Source organism: Aedes albopictus, chromosome 3 (genome assembly GCF_035046485.1).
Source record: "Aedes albopictus strain Foshan chromosome 3, AalbF5, whole genome shotgun sequence".
In the NCBI taxonomy this organism is placed as follows: Eukaryota; Metazoa; Arthropoda; class Insecta; order Diptera; family Culicidae; genus Aedes; species Aedes albopictus.
In genome coordinates this window covers 338,967,505-338,989,262 of record NC_085138.1, presented here as the reverse complement: position 1 = coordinate 338,989,262, position 21,758 = coordinate 338,967,505, and the positions used below count along the sequence as shown (strand labels likewise).

General features: G+C 40.0%; 1 protein-coding gene across 3 annotated transcripts in view; it reads right to left on the bottom strand.

Annotated features, from left to right (window-relative positions):
- Positions 1-8,242: 8,242 nt before the first annotated feature.
- Positions 8,243-21,758, bottom strand: part of LOC109424719 (FHIP family protein AAEL005291) — a gene marked incomplete at its 3' end in the record, with an annotated part of 80,303 nt that continues 66,787 nt past the window's right edge. For 2 of the 3 annotated variants that reach the window (XM_029865242.2, XM_029865240.2), the window contains 4 exon segments: positions 8,243-8,427; positions 9,134-9,530; positions 10,465-10,734; positions 10,818-11,020. In XM_029865242.2, coding sequence (XP_029721102.2) covers positions 8,243-8,427; positions 9,134-9,530; positions 10,465-10,734; positions 10,818-11,020 — 1,055 coding nt within the window. 3 annotated transcript variants of the gene reach the window in all.

Below are 21,758 nucleotides of genomic sequence, written 5' to 3'. Positions count from 1 at the left end.
ATATGCTACGAAAAGGGTATGCATGTAGTGAATACATTTTTATGAAAATAGTTAAAGTTATATTATAAACTAGCTGACCCGACGTGGCTAGCCACGTTTGCTAGGGAAAGATTGTGTAAAGTATAAATAGTATAAAGGAGAGTTCCAGAGATTTCTAGAATGTTCAGCTATTTCTGTAAAATTCTCGAAAACATCCCAGAATCTCTCTCCAAAATGCTTCTCTCTTGAACGTTTACTAATGAGCATGAGCATTGAGCATTGGTGACCGTACACTTCGTAGTTGCTACTCCGTGATTGACCAGAGCTGGCGGAATTGCACAGAGAACCAACGGATGGGGCTTGGGATTAGCACACCTTCCTCAATGTACACGTTCCGAGAACTCAATTTTTTTGGGTCAATAACGGCGCCGGCCACGTCCTTACGGTCAACCGGGGAAGGGAAGGAATGTTTGTTTGACAACCGTTGCTTCTAGAGGTTGTATGTACTACTGGACCCTCCACAGTTATCACGGGAAGGAGGTTTTGTTAGTAGGGTGGGATCGTTACATAGATCAGGATTCACTTTGGTAAGCGATGTGATCCATGCAACCGTGAGCATACACAAAACACATACATACATTCAATTGTGTCACCTCACAGTTTGGAAGAATGGTGAGACCTTGAAAACTCTAAGTAGGAATTAAGATATTGTCTTATGAAATGAAAGAGATACTGCGTCACCACGCAATTGAGAGGACTGGTGAACCAATATGCAATGTAATGTACTCGCTTCTAGTACCATGGACTGTTGCATGGCAAATATAGTTTAAGTTCTAATTTTAGCGCAAATATAAGGCCCTAGCAGGGAATTAGTGCATGGAATCTAACTAGTAACTATTAAGAGAGTTCATTTGGTCAAGTTGCCACTAGTAAATTCACGTGAGATATCGACTAGTTCAATATTTAATCAAATTCCCGCTCTAGCACAATTTGCATCACTACATTCCATCATCTGTTTTTTTTTCTCTTCATTTTCCCCACTCATGCCGTGACAATTGTCGGATGACAAACGATGGCGTTCGGTGACGGATCGTTCCGTCAAATATCCGCCATCCCTATTGAATATTTTCTTCGTCGCACTAACGGTTGTAACGCCTCCCGCTACACGATATATTGTAGCAAAAATATGTGCCGACACCATCTATGTCGGACCGCGCAAATTAGGGGAAAAATACTGTAACACACCTTAAAACACAATACTGTGGTCAGCAGCTTATAGTGGCGAGCTGTACAATAATATAGGAAAATTTCATTGAAAACTAAATCAATACCGAGATTTAGGCCGACACTAGAAGTGACGAACTTTGAAATGCTTGTTGCGTAAATATACTAAAAATGGGTATAGGTAGTATACACGAACAGATACCGTGGAAGATTGTAAGTTTGTAAGATGCAACCTTGGACAATGACAAAAACAAAACTTAAGTCAACACTCATGGTGGTGAACTATACAAATTCGGTGAAAGAATATTGAAAAGATACATACACACATGTACTAAAATTAGACACAGGCTATCATCTATGATAAATCAAGAAACTAATAAACATGGAGTTCACATACAAAAAGGAAACAACAGGGAACAAACTCACCGGATGATCCAATTCAGCTCACTCTCCCTGTTCACTCTCGACTGCAGCACGCCAGAAGACTCATGCATGTTCACTCGTTCAAACCACTCACTCGATCTCCTCTTTTCTGGCAGCCAAAATCGCACACATTCCCAACGACCGCAATCGACCCGAACGCGATGCCGAATCTATGGCCATTCTGCTTCTGGCACTGTAGTCGAAAAAAAAACACTTTTTCCCCCGCAAATCTCAACACTCCCAACGATCACGCGTGACCCGAACACGATGCTGACTGGATGGCCTGCTGCTGGTACTGTAGCCGAAAAAAAAGCGCTTTTCCTTCGCAAAATCCCAACAACCGCGCGTGACCCGAACACGATGCTGACTGGATCTCTCTCTTGAACGTTTACTAATCTCCAGAAAGTTTTCGAAATTTAAAAAATTTTGATGTCCCAGAACTTTTGAGAAGGTTAATTTTATTTTTTTTTTTCATGAACGCTCGCCAACTCCTCAAACATTCTCGGCATTAAAAAATATGTTCCAGGAAATCCCAAAAGATTCGTTTCTTATTCTTTCTGCTGTTTTTAACGTTTCAGCAGCTTTTTGAAAGTTCCAGGTATTCAAAGCAGCTTGATGTTCCAGAATATTCTTGAGGATTTTACTGTTTTTTTTTGGAACGTTCAGTAGCTTCCAGAAATATCTCAAAAAATTTATGAATTTTGTTTCAGAACGTTTATTTTTTTTCTGGAACGTTCACGAACTTCCTGACACTTTTTGTTAAATATAAAAAAAAATGCAAAAGGTTCTTAGTCTTGTTTTGGGACGTCCAGTAACATGTCTTAGAATTTTAAGAATTTTGATGATCTAGAACATACCCGTAGATTATTATTCTTCTTTTTTAACCATTAAGTAATCTTCAGAAAGTTCTCGAAATTCTATGTAATTTGATGTTTCAGAACATCCCAAAAGCTTTATTCTTTCTTGAACGATTGACAACTTCCAGAAAGTTCTCGAAATTAAAAAACAAAATGTGTAACAGAACATTCCATAAGGTTCTTCTTATTTTAGTAGCTTACAGAAAGTTTTCCGTATTTAAGAAAGTGTGATATTCCAGAATATCTCAGATTGTTTTACTTTTGGAGCATTCAGTTTCTGGAATTTTTTATAGATTTTTATGTTCCAGAATATTCGAGAAGGTTTTTTTTTGCTTGTTTCCTAACTTCCATAAAGTTTTCTAAATTTTATTAGGTTTGATGTGGAGAACATTCTAGAAGATTCTTTTCTGAAAAGTTTAAAAAACTTAGAGGAGGTCATTAGAAGAGGAAGTTCTCAGTTAATAACTGTGGTAGAGCTCATAGGCAGAAGCTCATAGCTGAGAAGCAGTTTTTCCCAGTTGAGATGTTACTCCAAGAAAAAGATGTTCCATAATGCTACAGAAGGTTCTTGCCCTTCTTTTGAAGCGTCCAGAAACTTCAAGGAGATTCTCGAAACTTTAAGAAGTTCAATACTCCAGAACATTCTCTTTTTTTCTGGAACCTTCAGCAACTTCCAGAAAATTCTTGGAATCTATAGAATATTCATGTTGTAGAACATTCCAGAAGGTTCTTCTTATTATTTCTGGAAAGTTAAAACACATCCAGAAAGTTCTCGTTATTTGTATACATTTAATACAACTATGGTGAAACATTTCAACGAAACATTTCAAAGTGTTACGGACAGACAGACAGACAACGTTGGGCTTTTATACAGATGAAGGCAGGCTCTTTGAAAAACAACATGGGACTGACATGCGAAGAGGGGCAGCATATATGTGTTTTGATTTTATCCAGTATATGATACTACATCTCCCATATTTAGCCTTGAAATTTTCGCATTTTTTCCTGCCGCAGCCTGTAGGTATATTTGTATTCCACATTTGATTGAATTACAGTTTAACATTATTTCATCACAGCTTGTAATCAAGCCTTGTTCAAACAAATGTGGAGAAGTTATTCAGCATTCTTCTCTCCAAGCGCAATACAGGCTTTACAGTCGGAAGTAACCTGCGTTATATCAGCCTCATATTAAACTTTTATTCAGCTATGATAACCTATTGAAAACAAAAAAAAAACGTGCGAGGTGCAATTCTGTCCAATCATGTTTTTTGTCCCATCCAAACACATTTGTATCACACCAGCTCTTCTAAAAATTAGCTCAACTTGGGATTTGAACTCATGATCTCCCAATCATGCCTTGCCGTCTACGCCATCCTGGAACTGAGAAGTCGGTCGCTGAGAGCGAAACATCTTGGTTGGAAATATTTAATCTGTTGTTCAATCGAAGAGTGATAATCGAACAAATTAATCATAAATCCGTTTATATAGCTTACTGTTAAACCATTACTGAACGTATCCACAATTGCTGAAGTAATAAAATCAGAAATATTTCTGGCGTTCTATTTGAATAGGTCCTATCAGTATAGGAATCACAGCAAACAACTGTCAAAATCGTATGGAAAAGATAAACAATACATTTTTACTGAACGAGCTCGATGCTCAGTAGTTCTAATCTCGTCAAAAAATTACCGAACTCGGTAATCTAAATTAAGTGTGTACTAACACTTTTACGCCGTAAATATAAGAGTTAGAATATGACGTCCTTAATGATAATTGTTGGAAAAACACTACCTTACAAGTTTGCCGAACATCACATTGTCACTCAATTCTGTTTTACACGATATATGGGTCCACGCAAAAAAAAGATCGTGTAAAAAAAAATCGCATAATATCGAGAAATCACGCAAAAAAATCCAAAGGAAATTTTTGTTACACGATTAGCTCTCCGCAAATGGCCAAAATAGCGTTAAAAAAGATCGCTTAATTTCAAGAAAACCGTGTAAAAAAATCGTGCAAAATAAAATCGCGTAAAAAACAGCATTGAGTGTAACAAGCTTCTGAACTGAGTTATAAATAAATGAATTAAAAATAAACGGTTGCCAGGTGAGTGAAAGCATTTTTGTATTCTAGAAATTATTCAAAGATTCTCTCAAAAAATCTTCCATAGATCCAATATCTGAAGAATACTCTCGGAATTCCTCTTGAGTTTTCTAGGAATGTCTCCAAAGATTTTTCCGGGAACTCTTGCAAGAGTTCTCCCAGAGAAGCTTTCAGGAATTCCATATTTTTTTTGAACTCATCCGCAATTTTGAGAACACCCCCAAATTTCTATAAAAAATCATCTATGAATTTTTCTAACGCTTCTAGTAGAAAAAGATTGGCAATTCGTTCATGAGTTACTTCAAGTGTCATTCTCGATATCTCTTATCGAATTCTTCCAGAGATTTCTTTTGAAACTCTATCGAGATTTTTCCAAGAATTCTACCACAGTTCCCTTACATATGCTATCAATAGTCCTTTCAATAGTTTGTCTAGCAATCCATTTAGCGGTTCTTCCAAGATTTGCACAATATTTCCTTTAGGATTTTCTCCATGAATTCCTCTAACAAAATCTTCCAGGAATTCCAAGAGCTCCTTCAGGGATTCCTACGAAAATTCCAACTGGAATTCCTTCACAGTTTTCTTTATGTGCTGTGTCAGAGATTCTTGCAGAAATTATTCCGAAAATATGAAATATTGCAACTAGAATTCCTTAGGTTTCTCTAGGATGTTCGGAAATTACTTCAGAGATTTCTCCAGGAGTTCTTCTAGAGACTCGTTCAGGATTTTTTTTTTCAGAATTTAGTTTTGTATGTAAATTCGTCCAAAGAATCTCTCAGGATTTACTCAGATACTTACCCGAAGACTTCGACAGAGTTTGCTTCATTGATTTGTCCAGAAGGTGGAATTATTTCAAGTGTATTTCAAGTCATTGGTGCAAAGTTCTTCTTAGAATGTATGAAGACATAACTTCAGGAAATTCTTTTATCAGGAATTCACTAGGAATTCAGAGATTTCACTAGGGGCTGTTCATAAACCACGTAGATAAAATTATCCCCATCCTCGTAGACTTTTGTCCAAACAAAAATTCTAAAATGTATTTATATGGATCATAGACTTTGGACATATCTCCCCAAATGTCTACGTGGTTTATGAACGTCCCCCTCAGAATATCTGAAGAAAAGGGGGTATCTCTAGCTTGTTTTAAGAAAAACTTTTGGCCGAAGTTCTAGAAGAACTCTTAAGGCGAAACTGGATCCATTTCCTCACTTTTTGGTTTATGATTTTTTATAAAATAACGAAGCAATATTTTCAAAATCGGGTTTCGTGCACATGTAGAAAAAAAATCAGGAGATACCTTGATCCATACTCTACATATGCACGAAAACCGATTTTGAAAATATTGTTTCGTTATTTTATGAAAAATCAAAAACCAAAATAATGAGGAAATGCTTCCAGTTTCGCCTTAATGGAGAAATACACGGGATTGGCCAAAATAGAAATCAAAGTTAAGAATATGGCCAAAACTGATGTAAAGTTTCTATATTGGCCAGTGCCACTTTAAAAGCAAAAATCGAGTATTAGCTTGATTTCTGAATTTTTCCTTCAAAATATAGATTGAAACCTTTCATTTGACACCTTGGTAGATATCATAGGATTATTGATTATTTTTATAAAAATGATTTCCCTTGACCAAAACCGGTGCCCGCACCCTAGAGATTACACCAGGGGGTTATTCCAAAAAATCTTTCAAGAATACTTTCAGAAATGGTTCCACGAATTTCTCTTGCGATTTCTCTTGGTTTTCTTGCAGAGATTCAATCAGAAATTCCTTAATATTCTGGCGGAACTTCTAGATGAACTCTTAAAAAAACCAAGATAAATCTCCGAAAAAAAATCCTGAAGGAAGATTTTTTAAGAATTAATAGAATATCTGAAGTGGTTTCTGGAAAAAAATCTGAAGCATTTGTTGGAGAAAACTCTAGAGGAATTCCAGTAAGAATCTCTGAATTAGTTCGAAGAAGTATTTCTGGAAGAATTCGTAAAAGCAACTCGTGAGAAACTCATGGAGGAATACCTGGTATGGTATCGCAGGTGGATCTCCTGGAGGACTTCATGAAGAAATCTTTATAGAAGATTCTGCAAGAAGGGAAATCTTACCTCTGTAAGAATTTATGGAAGAACATTTTTAGAATTCCTTAAGTAATATGTATCTGGGAGAATATGTGGAGTAACATTTTCTTGAAGCAATTTTTAGAGAAAACTCTGGAGGAACTTCTAAAGGAACTGTGAGAATTTCTTTATAAATGTTCTTTTCCTTCACCCTGGCAGATTTTTTTTATTGCCTTTCTGGATGAACTGCTGGGGTTGGGTAGTCTCTGGTGAGAAATGGAATGCCCCCATTCGCACAACAATCCCATATGACTACAATATCAAGGAAAAATGGGATTGTTTTGCAAATAGAGGTAGTGGAGGACTTGTACTTGTGAATTTCTAAAAGAATTCCTGAGTGATAGTATCTCTGAAGAAACTCTTCGAAACTTTTCCGAAACTGCTTCAGAGATTCCTTCAGGAATTGCTGCAGAGATTCCTGGAACTCATTTATTTCAATTTCTCCAAAGAATCTTCCAGGAATTTCTCCAGAGATTGCACCAAGAAGTACTCCAGGAGTTTCAGAAACTCCTTCGCATTTTTTCCTGCCGCACCCTGTATTGACGGGATTCGCAGATCTTTTTTGAAACCTTATCATTTCTCCAATTTCTCCCGGAAACACCCTTCTCCTTGGAATCAATAGCATGCTCTTAGAATTCTCAGTTGCTTTTGGAATTAATGCCCACTTTTTCGAAGTTCCTATATCCTTCTCGATATCTCTGTAATTCACTACCTACTTCTTCCCAGAATCTCTAATTCGTTGCTAGTGTTATGTGACTTTTGCTCAATTCGCAAGCTTCTTCCATCAATTTCTAATCTTACTTAGCATCTCAAGCTTGTTCGCTAGAATCCCCAACTTTTTTCAATGAAATCCTGTTGTTTTCTTGTACCGTCTTTTCGAACCCTCTGAGCAGAATACCCTTTTCAAATTAGTGTAATCAGTATTGTACCTTTTGATTACGCCCTGTTATGCTAATCCTTTGACAGATAGGCGTATTTCGACTAAATACCACTTGTAATCTTCCTCAGTGTCAGTTATGCACTGACATGACACTGAAGAAGATCACAAGCGGTAGTCGAAATACGCCTATATGTAAAAGGATAAGCATAACTGGGCATAATAAAAAAAGGTACAAAGCTAATTACACACATTAAAAAAAAATCATGTAGGGTCTGGGACCATTTGGGCAGGAGCACCTATTTTGGGCACTTGCTGCTATAACTCAGTCAATTTCAAACCGATTGACTTGAATTTTTGCACATGGCTAGATACTGTGCGTATCTGATCGTGTTTCGAAAATCAGGTCAATCGGTTCAAAATTGACTGAGTTATAGCAGCAAGTGCCCAAAATAGGTGCTCCTGCCCAAATGGTCCCAGACCCTAGTTTGTTTCAGAAAAATCCACCAAAACAAATAAAATACGTTCCAAACCCCGTTAAATATTTATTCCCCCAGATAATATTTGTGGCACATTTTCGCGGAATCGCGAAATCGCAACTTTTCACTATCCAGTCCCTACTAATGATCACGCCGAAATCCCCATAAAACTTACCCTTGAGTCGTTGCTATTGAGTCGCTCCACCAGGACGTCCAATATCCGCTGGCCGTCGAACTTTTCCTCGTCCAGCAGAAACTTAACGACGATCTGTATCAGGCCCGGTTCGGTTACCGAGCGTACGATCAGATCCAGATAGGCCATGGCCGAAATCTGCGACTCCACGTTCGTCTGGAAATGACCTCGACCTTTAAATGTCTGTTCACGCGGGGAACAAATTCTCGCGAAGGTGGGTATTTGTTTGTTCGGTTGGTTTGTTTAAATATTTGTGGAAGGGGATATAGTGTTAAGAGGGATAGCAGAGTGTCATTGTTTACAGTTTGTTTAATTTGTTTGCGGTAGGATCAAGGACAGGATTGCATAGGAAGAGGGAAGAGAAAAATTGTAAATTCAATATTAGTTATTGCAGCCTTCATTAACGATCCAACACCCGGTGAGCCGTAGTTTACCGATGAATCCCCGTGTTACTCTGATGTCTACTTGACGAGCGATAAGTGAGATACTTGCGATCTACCAGCCATCACCAGTGTCATACTGAGGTTGATGCTCTAGTCGGGGAATATGGATGACCTTCATGGAAATATTAGCCTTTACCACAACTTGTAATCGAATCAGGTAATGCACCATCACCATCAATGTATAAGCGATTTTAGTCGCCTGTTTACTATATAGGTTGAGGAGTCATATATTACAGGTGGTAGGAAAATGTATTACGCTATAACAGAAGTCATCAGATGAAGAAGACTGGTATATCTCCTATAGCTTGTTACAGCTGCAGATGACCACCCGTGTTTCTTGAAATGCAGACTTCTTTTACGATGGGAAAGTGTATGTATGGAGTACCCACTAATGTGTACATTTTTTACGACAATGAATAAAAAAAACGGACTACATCACGACCTACCTGAAGGATGGCCGGTCCCAGCACTGGCACCAAAAACCCTTGGTACAAAAAGTCCAACAACTGCTGTCGGATCATGCTGTGAGCCACCTGCACCACTGCGTTACAAAACTCCAACGAGTTCATGAACAGTGTCAGTTCCTGCAGTTCCGTCACGTCGTCCGTTGTTATCCGGTACCAATCGATGGTTTTGATGTCGATTTGGTTTGGCAAGCGCGAGTACAATCCTCCCAAGCCGGTAACCAGCACGGGACAGATCGATGAGTATGTTGCGATGTACGTTCCCACGTTGGAGTTCTTCTGGGACAGGGCCATGCACAGGAGGAGCGCGTCTCGAGCCTGATGGCCCAGGGAACCCTCCCGGTGGACGTACGGTATTAGAAGGGAGAAGATTATGAAGCTGTAAAGATAAAAGTAATGACAATTCGATATAACGAATGGACAACTTAAGTATGTTTCACATATAATTGTCTGTGAGATTGTTTAAGTGTACACAGAAATCTAATTGAGCATAGGTGTTCGTATCTAATTGCGTTAATAGTGATCTCTCAAAGTCTTACATATGACCCCACTAACACCTTTTAAAGGCTCTTAAAATTTCCCTGAAACACTACTGGAGCCTCCCAGAAACTTTCTTAACACTCTGAAACCATGCAAAACTTTAGACTGACTGAAACCCCCTAAAGCCTCATCAAGCCCATCTGCATCTTCCCGAAACCCCCTGAAACACTTTTCGAAGTTTCCAGAAATCTTCCAGAAACACTCAAAACCTTTCAATACGCTTCAAACCCTCCTTAACCCTCGTCGTGCATTGGGGTCATTATGACCCCTAAACGTGCACTAGGTCAGCGAGGTGAGCGCAAGCTAATGCACGAAGAAGGTTAAATTACCTTTAGATTTCACTGAGATCCTCTGAAGCGCCCTGAAAACCCCCGAAGCTCTTTGAAACCCTCTGATATCTCCTGAGACCCTTCAAAACCCCCTACGACACTTCTGAAATCTTTAAGTGCAGAATTAGCATAAGTTAAAGTACACAATAATAAAAATTAAAAAAAAAACTTCCGAAACCTTCTTGATATTTCTTGAAACCGCTCTACAGTCCCCTAATATCCCTAAAACATCCTAACGCGACTGAGATCATGTAAACCCCCTGCGGCCTCCCTAGAACCTTTTATAAATCCGCCTGCACTAAAACTTTATGAACCCCCTGAATGGTCTGGAAACCCCCTCGACAAAATCTTTCAAATAGACCCATTAAAAAGCATACCCCTTATTCAAAGCTGCCTAAAAGTTAAACATCTCTGAAATAGAAACCACCATTAAAAGATACTCACTTTGCATGACCCCCGCTCCCGTTCTGCTGCGCCGTCGAAAAGAAGAACAAATCCAACAGGTGCACGTTCTGCATCAGTACCACGCAGAGCTGGTTGAGCAGAATCACCAGCCGTTTCTCCACGTCCGGCGGGTAGATCTCGTTCTGACTGGAGGCCAATATCTTGAGCAGGGGCCGCAGAAACGGTTCATGCACCAGCAACTGGTGCCGGCTGTGACTGACTAGCTGCTCGTACAGTTTGAGCTGCTCTAACCGGACGGCATTGGCGTATCTGGCGGAGTAGAGAAATACGAGAATGTGTTATACTTGCTATTTGTTTTCTCTTGTTTGTACCATATCAAATAACTTTTTTACCTTCCGGTTTTCATGCCCCATTCGTAGAGTTTGTCCAGCAGGTTCTCGCTCAGCAAGTGCTCCAAACAGGGCGCGGGAGGTGTCGGAGCTCCCGGTAGGCTTAGCTTATTGCAGTGATGTAACTCCACCAGCAGCAACGTGACCATGTGATCCAGATGGGTGACCACCCCGAGGACGTCATCATGCGATTGGCCACGATTGTTCTGCAAGGGTAAACGAGAAAAAAGGGAAAATTTAGTAAAGTGGATAAGATACTCTGTTCGAATGTTTGTATCTGATTGTGTAAAAGTATATTCTGAAATGTGGAATTATTACCGAAAAAACATTCTTGCGGAAATTTATTCTATAATTTCAACAGAAAATCCTACAAAAATTCCTCAAAGACTTCCTTTAGAGTGTATTTATTTTAGTAAATTATCCGGGAATGCCTCCAAGCATTTTACCATGAGATTTTACCAAGAATTCCTCTAGAAATTAAAAAAAAAATATCCCCTTTAGGGTTTCTTCAGAAATTTTTCCGAAAATTCCAGAAACTCTTTCAGGGACTTCAATTCTTGGGATTTGCGCTAACGTAAGAACCTCGACAACACTAATAAGACGCGACGCGTGACAGGACACACCACTTATTATTCTTACAACGTTGTAAAAATAATAAGTAGTGTTTCCTGTCTCGCGTTGCGTTTTATTATTAGTGCTCTTTCAGGGATTCTTCAAAATTCCTGCAATCAAAAATTCATACATCGACACTGATTTTTCATTTGGGCCTAACTGACATTTTCGAGTACTCTTCATCGATCCTCTCTTTGTGTTATCCTAGAATGTGTAATGAGTTTTGCAAAGATTTTTTGGTTGAAATGCGAAGAAGACGATTACATTTTGCTATAGAAACAAAAAGAACAATGATTTTGTTTGTTTTGATCAAGTTATTAGCGAAAGAGAGAGTCGACGAAGAGAAATCGATCAAGTCAGTTAGGCCCTTATGAAAAATCATTGTCGACATATTTCTCCATGTTTACCTGTAGAAGTTTATCCTGGAATTCTTTCGTTCATATTATAAAGATTATCTCAATGAATTTTTATTTGGAAAAGAGTAATCTTCGAGGGATAGTTCCTTCTGAGATTTATTTCTCAGGAGTTATTCTTCGGCAATTCTTCAGGAATCCCCAAAAGAAGTTTTCTAGAACTTCTACTAGAAATTCCTCCGGAAGTTTCTGGTTTTTCAAGCTATTTTCTACATAAAATTCTTCAGAAATTTCATCAGACATTCCTTCAAGAATTTCTCCAGGATTTTTTTCTGATAATTTTTTACGGTTATCTCCAGGAATTCCTTCAAGGTTTACTTCAGAAATTGCTTCAGGGATTTTTGTACAGGAGTTTTTTATCATCATCCCTCCAGTAATTTCTCGAGAAATTTTTCAAGGAATTTGGATTATGTCTTCCCTATTTCCTCTCTAATTCCATCAGAAATCAGAAATTTAATGGATTTTTTTTTAATTTTACAGCCTTTTTGTCCACTTGGACACTACGTGAGCGGGGCTCAGTCATCCATTTCTCGGGTTTCGTTAGAGAGCAACTGACGAAGAGCCGGGGCTGGGATTGAACCCATGACCATCCACTTATGACGTGCACGTGTAGCCACTACGCTATGGGCCCCGGCCATGCTGTGAATGTTGTGGAGTTATTATGGACGTGCGGCATTTGATATTGCACTGTAGAAAGTACAATGAAGAAAAAGCGAATAACGACATCAGCACAACAAGTCTACATGACGCTCTAGACAACTCTGAAGGAAAAACAACAAAACTGTTGAATTTCCTGCGCGAAACAGGATTATTCAAGCAACTTTAAGCTAAACAAAATCAATCATGGAAAATAAGATTGTTGTATGGTAGATGAGGAGATAATTTTCAAACGCATTAATAGAAACAATGATTGTATAATCAAATTATAGTATGTAAGATGGGATACGAATGTACCCTGGTGCCAAGTGTCGAAAATAAACAAACAAAACAACCAACATTTCTAAGGTATAATATATGTATGAAAATTTGAAACGTTTTGTGACATAATAAATTTGTACCATACGTGCATTCAAACATTGGATGGTTTGAACAAGCTTTCATATGCTAGATAACATAAAAAATATATTCCATTCTCAAAATATTATTATTTCACTTTTTTCGAATGGTTCATTTTTGAATTTTATGACTTAGGTCACTTTGGCATTGAAAATGTCAATGAAATTCAAAAGCTTGTATGCTTTTAATCAAGGAAATATTTAAGAAAAGTCATCCACAAAATTATATCAGAAATTCCTTTAGAAATTCGTCCAGGAATTACTCCTTGACATTTCTATAGATATTTTTCTCTAGAAACTTCACAACAAAATTTTGTTAGATTTGCTAAATTTCTAACGAAAATCTTCTAGGAACTCCTACAGAGATATCTGAAGTTCTATCAAGAGTTCCTCTAAATATTCCGCCAAAGATACCTTCAAAAATTCCTCCAGGGGTTTTTTTCTGCCATCATTTCTGTAGGGATTCCTGGAGTAACTCCTCCAAAGTCTCATTCATAATTTTTTTCGTGAATTTCCAAAGCTAATTCTCAAGGCATGGATATAGAAATTCATTGAGGGATTCCTCTGGAAATTTTTGCATGGGTACCTCCAGAGTTTCTCGCATGAATATCAAAGTTCTTCAGGAATTTCTACAAAGATTTCTGCATATATTGCTGCATGTCTTCTTCTGACACATTTTATCGTGACGTTACAACGTTTTGGCGGCTTTTTTTATTTATTTTTATCAGATTTTCAACTATAACTCACAATCACATACATTGCCAAACATTCATGCTTGGCGTGAATACTAGATACAATGTGAGGTTAGAAATCACTGTATAACTTCAATATGATATCCTAGAGTTGGATTGCATAAACATTTTTTTATGAAAATGCTCTTTTCCATGAAATACACGAGTTATTAAAAGTAGGCTATCAATTCCTAAAGCAATTGCCTACCTTTAGGTGTTATTCGCGGTTTGGAGGATTTTAATCATAAAATAACTAACTCAAAAAGAACATAACTTGTAAGAATTTGGACAACATATTCGAAATCAGCGACCCCGAATTTAGTAAGTAAGGGTATTTTCAATAAAAACAAACATTGATCACTGACATGATCAATGTTACCCCAAATAAACAAAATCAAAAATAAAATTGAAAAGCCAATTAAACATGTTTTAAAGTTTTATACTCCTTTTCGAGTAACTTTACACATACTCAGAGGGCCAGTACTTGTTTTAAAAATATAAAACATGTAAAGTTTGCTTTAACATGAGAATTATTCAAGAAAGATCGAAATTGCTGATCAATGTTACCCCGGATTACGGTACTTATGTTTCGAAGTATATTCAATATATTGTTGATAAACGTTCAAAACTTCATTCAATTCGGTTCACTGGTCTCCGAGATATGCCAGTTAAAAAAATAGTTGTTAAAAAATAGTGTTTTACGAGAACGGTTGTAGCTTCGCGAAACATTAACCAATCGAGCTCAAATTTATAGCAAAAATTCACATATAATACAGTCAAAATTTGAGAATGTTTGATGCACTCTAGGAAAAGTTACAGCATGTTGAACTTTTTTTAGAGAAAAAAAAGGTGCCTATTCCAAACATTTTGGCCACCCCCTGTACTGTAGACCTGAAATATTTTTGCATATTCGGATTCCTTGCAAAACTTGCAACAAATATGATTTGTTGAATATTTAGTTTTCATTGGAAAAATATGCTAAAAATGAAAATTAGTAGCGTGACGTTACAACGTTGTAACGTCACGCTACTGTTTCCTATTTTTAACAAACTTTTGAAAACTAAATGTTCAATAGATCCAATTTACTGAAAATTTCACAAAGAATCCAAATATGCAAAAATATTAGGCTTACGGTATGTATTCATGAGTTATACTTGAAAATGTGACCAAAAAGAATGACTACAAAAATTCCTACCATGATTCACACAGAATCCCAATTCTCCTCCAGAGATTCATCCGCAATTCTAGATGTAGCTTAGCTTATAGTGATTGTACATGTCAATGATTGCTCCTCCGCAATTAATCTGAACTGGTATCAATTGCATTAACATCCAATCAAGAATTCTTATAGATTATCTTTGTTCAAAGATGTCTTAACAAACAACTTCAGGTATTCATTCAGGCATTGTTTTTTTCTAGAGGATCTTGCGGGAATTCTTAAGAAATATTAGCAGGAATATCTCCATAGCATCTTACTAAATTTTTCTCACATATTCCTTCAGAAGTGTATCTAGGGAATTCTCCAGAAATTCTCCTATCCATAGACTTTTTCAGGAATTGCTTTTCTTTTACAAATTCGTACTAGGATTAGGGTGCCTGTACCAGTTATCGCACTACCTAAGAAAAAAATTGTCTGCAAAAATAAGAAGGCCGTCGAATGTCATTGATACGTCAAATGTTTAATTAGTTTTCATACTTTACAGGAAAAATATACAAACGGGTCCAAAACTACTTTTAGTATTTATTACGGCGTGTACGGTGTACCAATGATAGGAACCCTGTACCAATTATGGATACATTTTTTAATTTGTATTCCACTACGCACTATTCACATGCATTCCTTATGGGATTAGCCATAACTGGTACACTATGGCGAAATAGGGTGCAAGGAAACAGAAAATCTAAGGAAAATGATTTATTTCTATCATAATTTGAGCAAATTGTGAAGTTTGAATGATTGCAACCATCTTTTGTGAACGTGATCTGTTGTTCACAATTTTTTCTTGTTGATTTGCATCATTAAAGGTTGAAAATCGACTATGGCGAATTTGAGGTATTATAGCCATAACTGATACACTGAGCCTAAATCAGACATTGTTTCAAAGAATCTTTCAGAAACTAACGGATACTGTAGATGTCAGTGTCGTCCTAATGTTGAGGATGTTTAAAATTTGGTATGTTAGATGATTCATTGTGTAGTGCCGGTTAATACATTTCGAATGATTTGTTCTGGCTTGCAGTCTTAATAATTGGCCTACAAATTTATTTTCTTGGTTCCAACGTTTCGATCCCAATTTGGATCTTCATCAGGGATCTATTTTTGTTTGAGTGATGACAGACAGAAATAATATTTAAAAAAACAATAATCAATAGTATTTTTACATATAACATGAACTTACAAAGAATTATTCGTAGCTGTCCAAAAACATTCAGCCTGTAGTGTTGTCTCATTGAATTAGCAAGTGTATAGTTCCACTATGGGTTCCGACTGATTTTACTTTCAGTTTGATAATATTTGAGTGGGGTGGAGGTACGATCGTAGCTGAATCAATAAATGTCCTTTTCTTATATGCAGAGTCGTCTTGCGGTTGATGGTCATTTGGCATTGTAATCAATTGCGCATATAGGTATATTGAATGCCACTAGGTATGATTAAATTACAAATGTAGTTAGACCGTGTGTTCGAAATTGATTGATTGGTATCACTGATAATAGGTGACGGCTACAAACGCTTACTTAAAGCATCGCTCCCAATGGAAATGTGAGCGACATAGGCAAGACTAAATGTACCACACATCACATTCGGTTGTACAAAGAATAGTGCTACAGAAGAGAATTTTCTGTTTTGACGAAAAGTTTTCCCCGACTAGAGCGGGAATCGTATTCACACTCCGAGACTTACGAAATACCTGCACAACTGACACCGCTAACATGACGGCCAAAATGCCCAAAGAGATGAGAAGTCTCATAGGGTAGAGGCATCAGTTTAGGCCAGTCGGGTGTTAGGGCCATAGTGCGTTATTCAGTCTGTTGCAATCTAAATCAGCATAATTTTATTTTTTACTACTAGATCCTAAAAAATCGGCTCCCATACGTTTATTTTGGCCACTCCCATAAGAAATACACATGATTGACCAAAATAGAAACCAAAGCTGAGAATAGGGCCAAATCTTACGCTGAGCTTCTATTTTGGTTAGTGCCACTTTTAATACAAACATCAAGTATTAGTTTGATTTCTGCATTTTTCCTACAAAATATAGGGTCTGGGACCATTTGGGCAGGAGCACCCATTTTGGGCACTTGCTGCTATAACTCAGTCAATTTCAAACCAATTGACTTGATTTTTTACACATGGCTAGATACTGTGCGTATCTGATCGTGCCTCAAAAATCAAGTCAATCGGTTCAAAATTGACTGAGTTACAGCAGCAAGTGCCCAAAATAGGCACTGCTGCCAAAATGGTCCCAGACCCTTTATTGAAACCTTTCATTTGACACATTGGTAGTAATCATAGGATTCTTGGTTATTTTTATAAAAATGATTTCCCTTAGACTGGCCGTACCGGTGCTCGTACCCTAGTTATGTTTATTTTGTTCAGCGTGCGTTTGACTAATGTGCCCATATTTATTATGTACTTCCTTACCCCATACACTATAATCATGTTCTCACGAATGTTCCCGGAGCCAGGGCTCAGTTTCATGTGAACGTGATGTAGTTCATGATTCCGTGACTACAGTTAATGGTTTCAAGAGCGGATTTATTTTGTGTAAAACATTTAAATGACTTCAATATTTAGCAGATATTGGGACTGTGTATAAAAAATTTACCTTAAAAAATGCTTGTTTGTACAATGTACATATATAGTTATTAATAGCTGCTCATATCACCCACTTGACAAAGTTTCCCGGCTATCCCCATGTGCTGTATAAACTACATATTCCTGTATATAGTTGGACATAGAAAATACAACTATTCAATAGGAAGAGATTTATCGCTTCATTTTCCCTATATGCCTATACGCGAATCTCACCTGTTATTTACGAGCTTCTAGTTTCTCTATTCAAAATCAATTTCCAATGTCTATTTATATTCATCTACAATGAGGATCTTCGGCATTAACATCTCATCTCATCTGATATAATTTCAAAAACATTAGTCACGCTTCTGTACTTCCTCCTGGCTGTTCGGCCAAATAAAATTGCACCTTCATTGAGAGCCTTTCGGAGGAACCACCCGGCGGCGGCGCGGCGATCGAGTGTGTGTTTTGCGCACGCCACGCCGTCTGTGATGCAGCATGGGCATTGTTATTGTTTCACTGACGCGTTGAATGGCTTCTTCGGCTGCCACCACAACGTGCTGCTGATCGTCGAACCGTGTCCGCGCGCTTATGGTTATGCCGAGGGCCCATCTGCATCGGCCGCGTGCAAGCCAGTAGTGGAGAAAGAAAGAAAACTGCAGCTCAGCATATAGCTATTCGTAAACACACACTGCTGCCCCAGTGCCGGATAATCCATGCCAATTTGTGTTGTGTGTCTATCCGTTCAGGTCTATAAACGTTATGCGTTTGTGACGAGACAGCAGGACAGGTCCGACGCCGCGTGTGGATTACAAATAAGTATAGTTTCTCCCAATCATCAGCATCATCGCTAGTTATTAGGGACCTATCGTGGCGCCAATATCGACTCCGACCACTATCTGGTGATGGTCAAACTGCGCCCAAAAATCTCCGTCATCAACATTGCAATGTACGGTACCGGCGACCGCCACGGTACAACCTAGAGCGACTGAAGCAACCGGATGTCGCATCAGCATACGCGCAGAATCTCGAGGCCGCGTTGCCAGACGAGGGCGAGCTCGATGAGGCCCCTCTAGAGGACTGCTGCAGTACAGTGAAAGCAGCCATCAACGACGCAGTCGAGAGCACTATCGGGTATGTGGAACGGAATCGACGGAACGAATGGTTCGACGAAGAGTGCAGAACGGTTTTGGAGGAGAAGAACGCAGCGAGGGCGGTAATGCTGCAGCAAGGGACTTGACAGAACGTGGAACGTTACAAACAGAAGCGGAAACAGCAGACCCGCCTCTTTCGGGAGAAAAAGCGCCGCCTGGAAGAAGCGGAGTGTGAAGAAATGGAGCTGCTGTGCCGTTCCCAAGAAACACGGAAGTTCTATCAGAAGCTCAACGCATCCCGCAACGGCTTCGTGCCGCGAGCCGGAATATGCAGGGATAAAGACGGAGTCCTCTTGATGGACGGACGTGAGGTGATAGAAAGGTGGAAGCAGCACTTCGATCAGCACCTGAACGGCGTGGAACGGAGGAAACGACGACGCCAGCACAGCGGAGGACGGAAATGAACCAACTCCCACGCTGAGGGAAGTTAAGGATGCCATCCACCAGCTCAAAAACAACAAAGCGGCTGGTAAGGACGGTATCGCAGCAGAACTCATCAAGATGGGCCCGGAAAAGTTGGCCACCTGTCTGCACCAGTTAGTAGTCAAGATCTGGGAAACCGAACAGCTACCGGAGGAGTGGAAGGAAGGTGACAAGTTAATGTGTGAGAACTTTCGAGCGATCACCATTTTGAATGCCGCCTACAAAGTGCTATCCCAGATCATCTTCCGTCGTCTTTCACCTAAAGTAAATGAGTTCGTGGGAAGTTACCAAGCCGGTTTCATCGACGGCCAGTCGACAACGGACCAGATCTTCACCGTACGGCAAATCCTCCAGAAATGCCGTGAATACCAGGTCCCAACGCATCACCTGTTCATCGACTTCAAAGCGGCATACGACAGTATCGACCGCACAGAGCTATGGAAAATTATGGACAAGAACAGCTTTCCCGGGAAGCTCACTAGACTGATAAGAGCAACGATGGACGGTGTGCAGAACAGCGTAAGGATTTCGGGTGAACTATCTAGTTCATTTGAATCTCGACGGGGACTACGACAAGGTGATGGACTCTCCTGCCTACTATTCAACATCGCCCTGGAAGGTGTTATGCGACGAGCCGGGCTCAACAGCCGAGGTACGATCTTCACGAAATCCAGCCAATTTGTCTGTTTTGCGGATGACATGGATATTATTGCTAGAACATTTGGAACGGTGGCAGAACAGTACACCCGCCTGAAACGTGAAGCAGCAAAGGTCGGACTGGTGGTGAATGCGGCTAAGACAAAGTACATGCTGGTAGGTGGGACTGAGCGAGACAGGACAAGCCTTGGCAGCAATGTTACGATAGACGGGGATACTTTCGAGGTGGTAGAAGAATTCGTCTACCTCGGATCCTTGCTACCGGCTGACAATAACGTGAGCCGTGAAATACGAAGGCGCATCATCAGTGGAAGTCGTGCCTACTATGGGCTCCAGAAGAAACTGCGGTCAAAAAAGATTCACCCCCGCACCAAATGTACCATGTACAAGACGTTAATAAGACCGGTGGTTCTCTACGGACACGAGACATGGACGATGCTCGAGGAGGACCTGCAAGCACTCGGATTTTTCGAGCGACGGTTGCTAAGGACGATCTTCGGCGGCGTGCAGGAGAACGGTGTGTGGCGGAGAAGGATGAACCACGAGCTCGCTGCACTTTACGGCGAACCCAGCATTCAGAAAGTGGCCAAAGCCGGAAGGATACGATGGGCAGGGCATATTGCAAGAATGCCGGACAACAACCCTGCAAAGTTGGTGTTTGCTAACCATCCGGTTGGTGCAAGAAGGCGTGGAGCACAGAGAGCACGATGGGCGGACCAGATGGAGCGTGATCTGGCGAGTGTTGGGCGTGACCGACGTTGGAGAGCTGCAGCTGCAAATCGAGTATTATGGCGGCAAATTGTTGATTCAGTATTATCATGAATTTGATGTTAACTAAATAAATGAATGAAATGTTAAAGATACAATGACTTACTTACCTTACCGGTCAGGCTAAGGCCGGGGTGGCCTCTGCTGTACATAGTAGCCGCCTCCATTCCACTCGGTCCATGGCTGTTTGTCTCCAGTTCCGCACTCTGCGTAGGGTCCGCAGATCGTCCTCTACTTGGTCGACCCACCTAGCTCGCTGCGCTCCACGTCTTCTTGCACCGGTCGGATGACTCTCGAGAACCATTTTAGTCGGGTTGCTATCCGACATCCTGATGACGTGACCCGCCCACCGTAGCCTCCCGATTTTCGCGGTATGGACGATGGTTGGTTCTCCCAGCAGCTGATGTAGCTCGTGGTTCATTAGCCTTCTCCACGTCCCGTCTTCCATCTGCACTCCGCCGTAGATGGTACGCAACACCTTCCGTTCGAAAACTCCAAGGGCGCGTTGGTCCTCTGCACGTAGGGTCCATGTTTCGTGCCCATAGAGGACGACCGGTCTAATCAACGTTTTGTAGATAGTTAACTTCGTGTTACGGCGAACTTTATTCGATCGTAGAGTTCTGCGGAGTCCAAAGTAGGCACGATTTCCTGCCACAATGCGCCTCTGAATTTCTCTGCTGGTGTCGTTGTCGTCGGTCACCAGTGAGCCCAAGTACACGAATTCTTCAACCGCCTCGATTTCATCACCGTCGATATGAATTCGGGGTGGCGGGCGCGATGATTCCTCCCTGGAGCCCTTTGCCATCATGTACTTTGTCTTCGACACATTTATGACTAATCCGATTCGCCTGGCTTCACTCTTCAGTCGGATGTACGTTTCTGCCATCGTCTCAAGTTTACGAGCAATAATATCAATATCATCGGCGAAACCAAGCAGCTGAACGGACTTCGTGAAAATCGTCCCACTCGTGTTTATCCCCGCTCTTCGTATTACACCCTCCAAAGCAATGTTGAACAGCAAGCACGAAAGACCCTCACCTTGCCGTAACCCTATGCGAGATTCGAAGGGACTCGAGAGTGTCCCTGATACTCGAACTACGCACATCACTCGATCCATCGTCGCCTTGATCAACCGTATCAGTTTATCCGGGAATCCGTATTCGTGCATAATCTGCCATAGCTGTTCTCGATCGATTGTATCATACGCCGATTTGAAATCGATGAACAAATGATGTGTGGGCACGTTGTATTCGCGGCATTTCTGCAACACCTGGCGGATGGCGAACATCTGGTCCGTTGTAGCGCGTTCACCCATGAATCCAGCCTGATATTGCC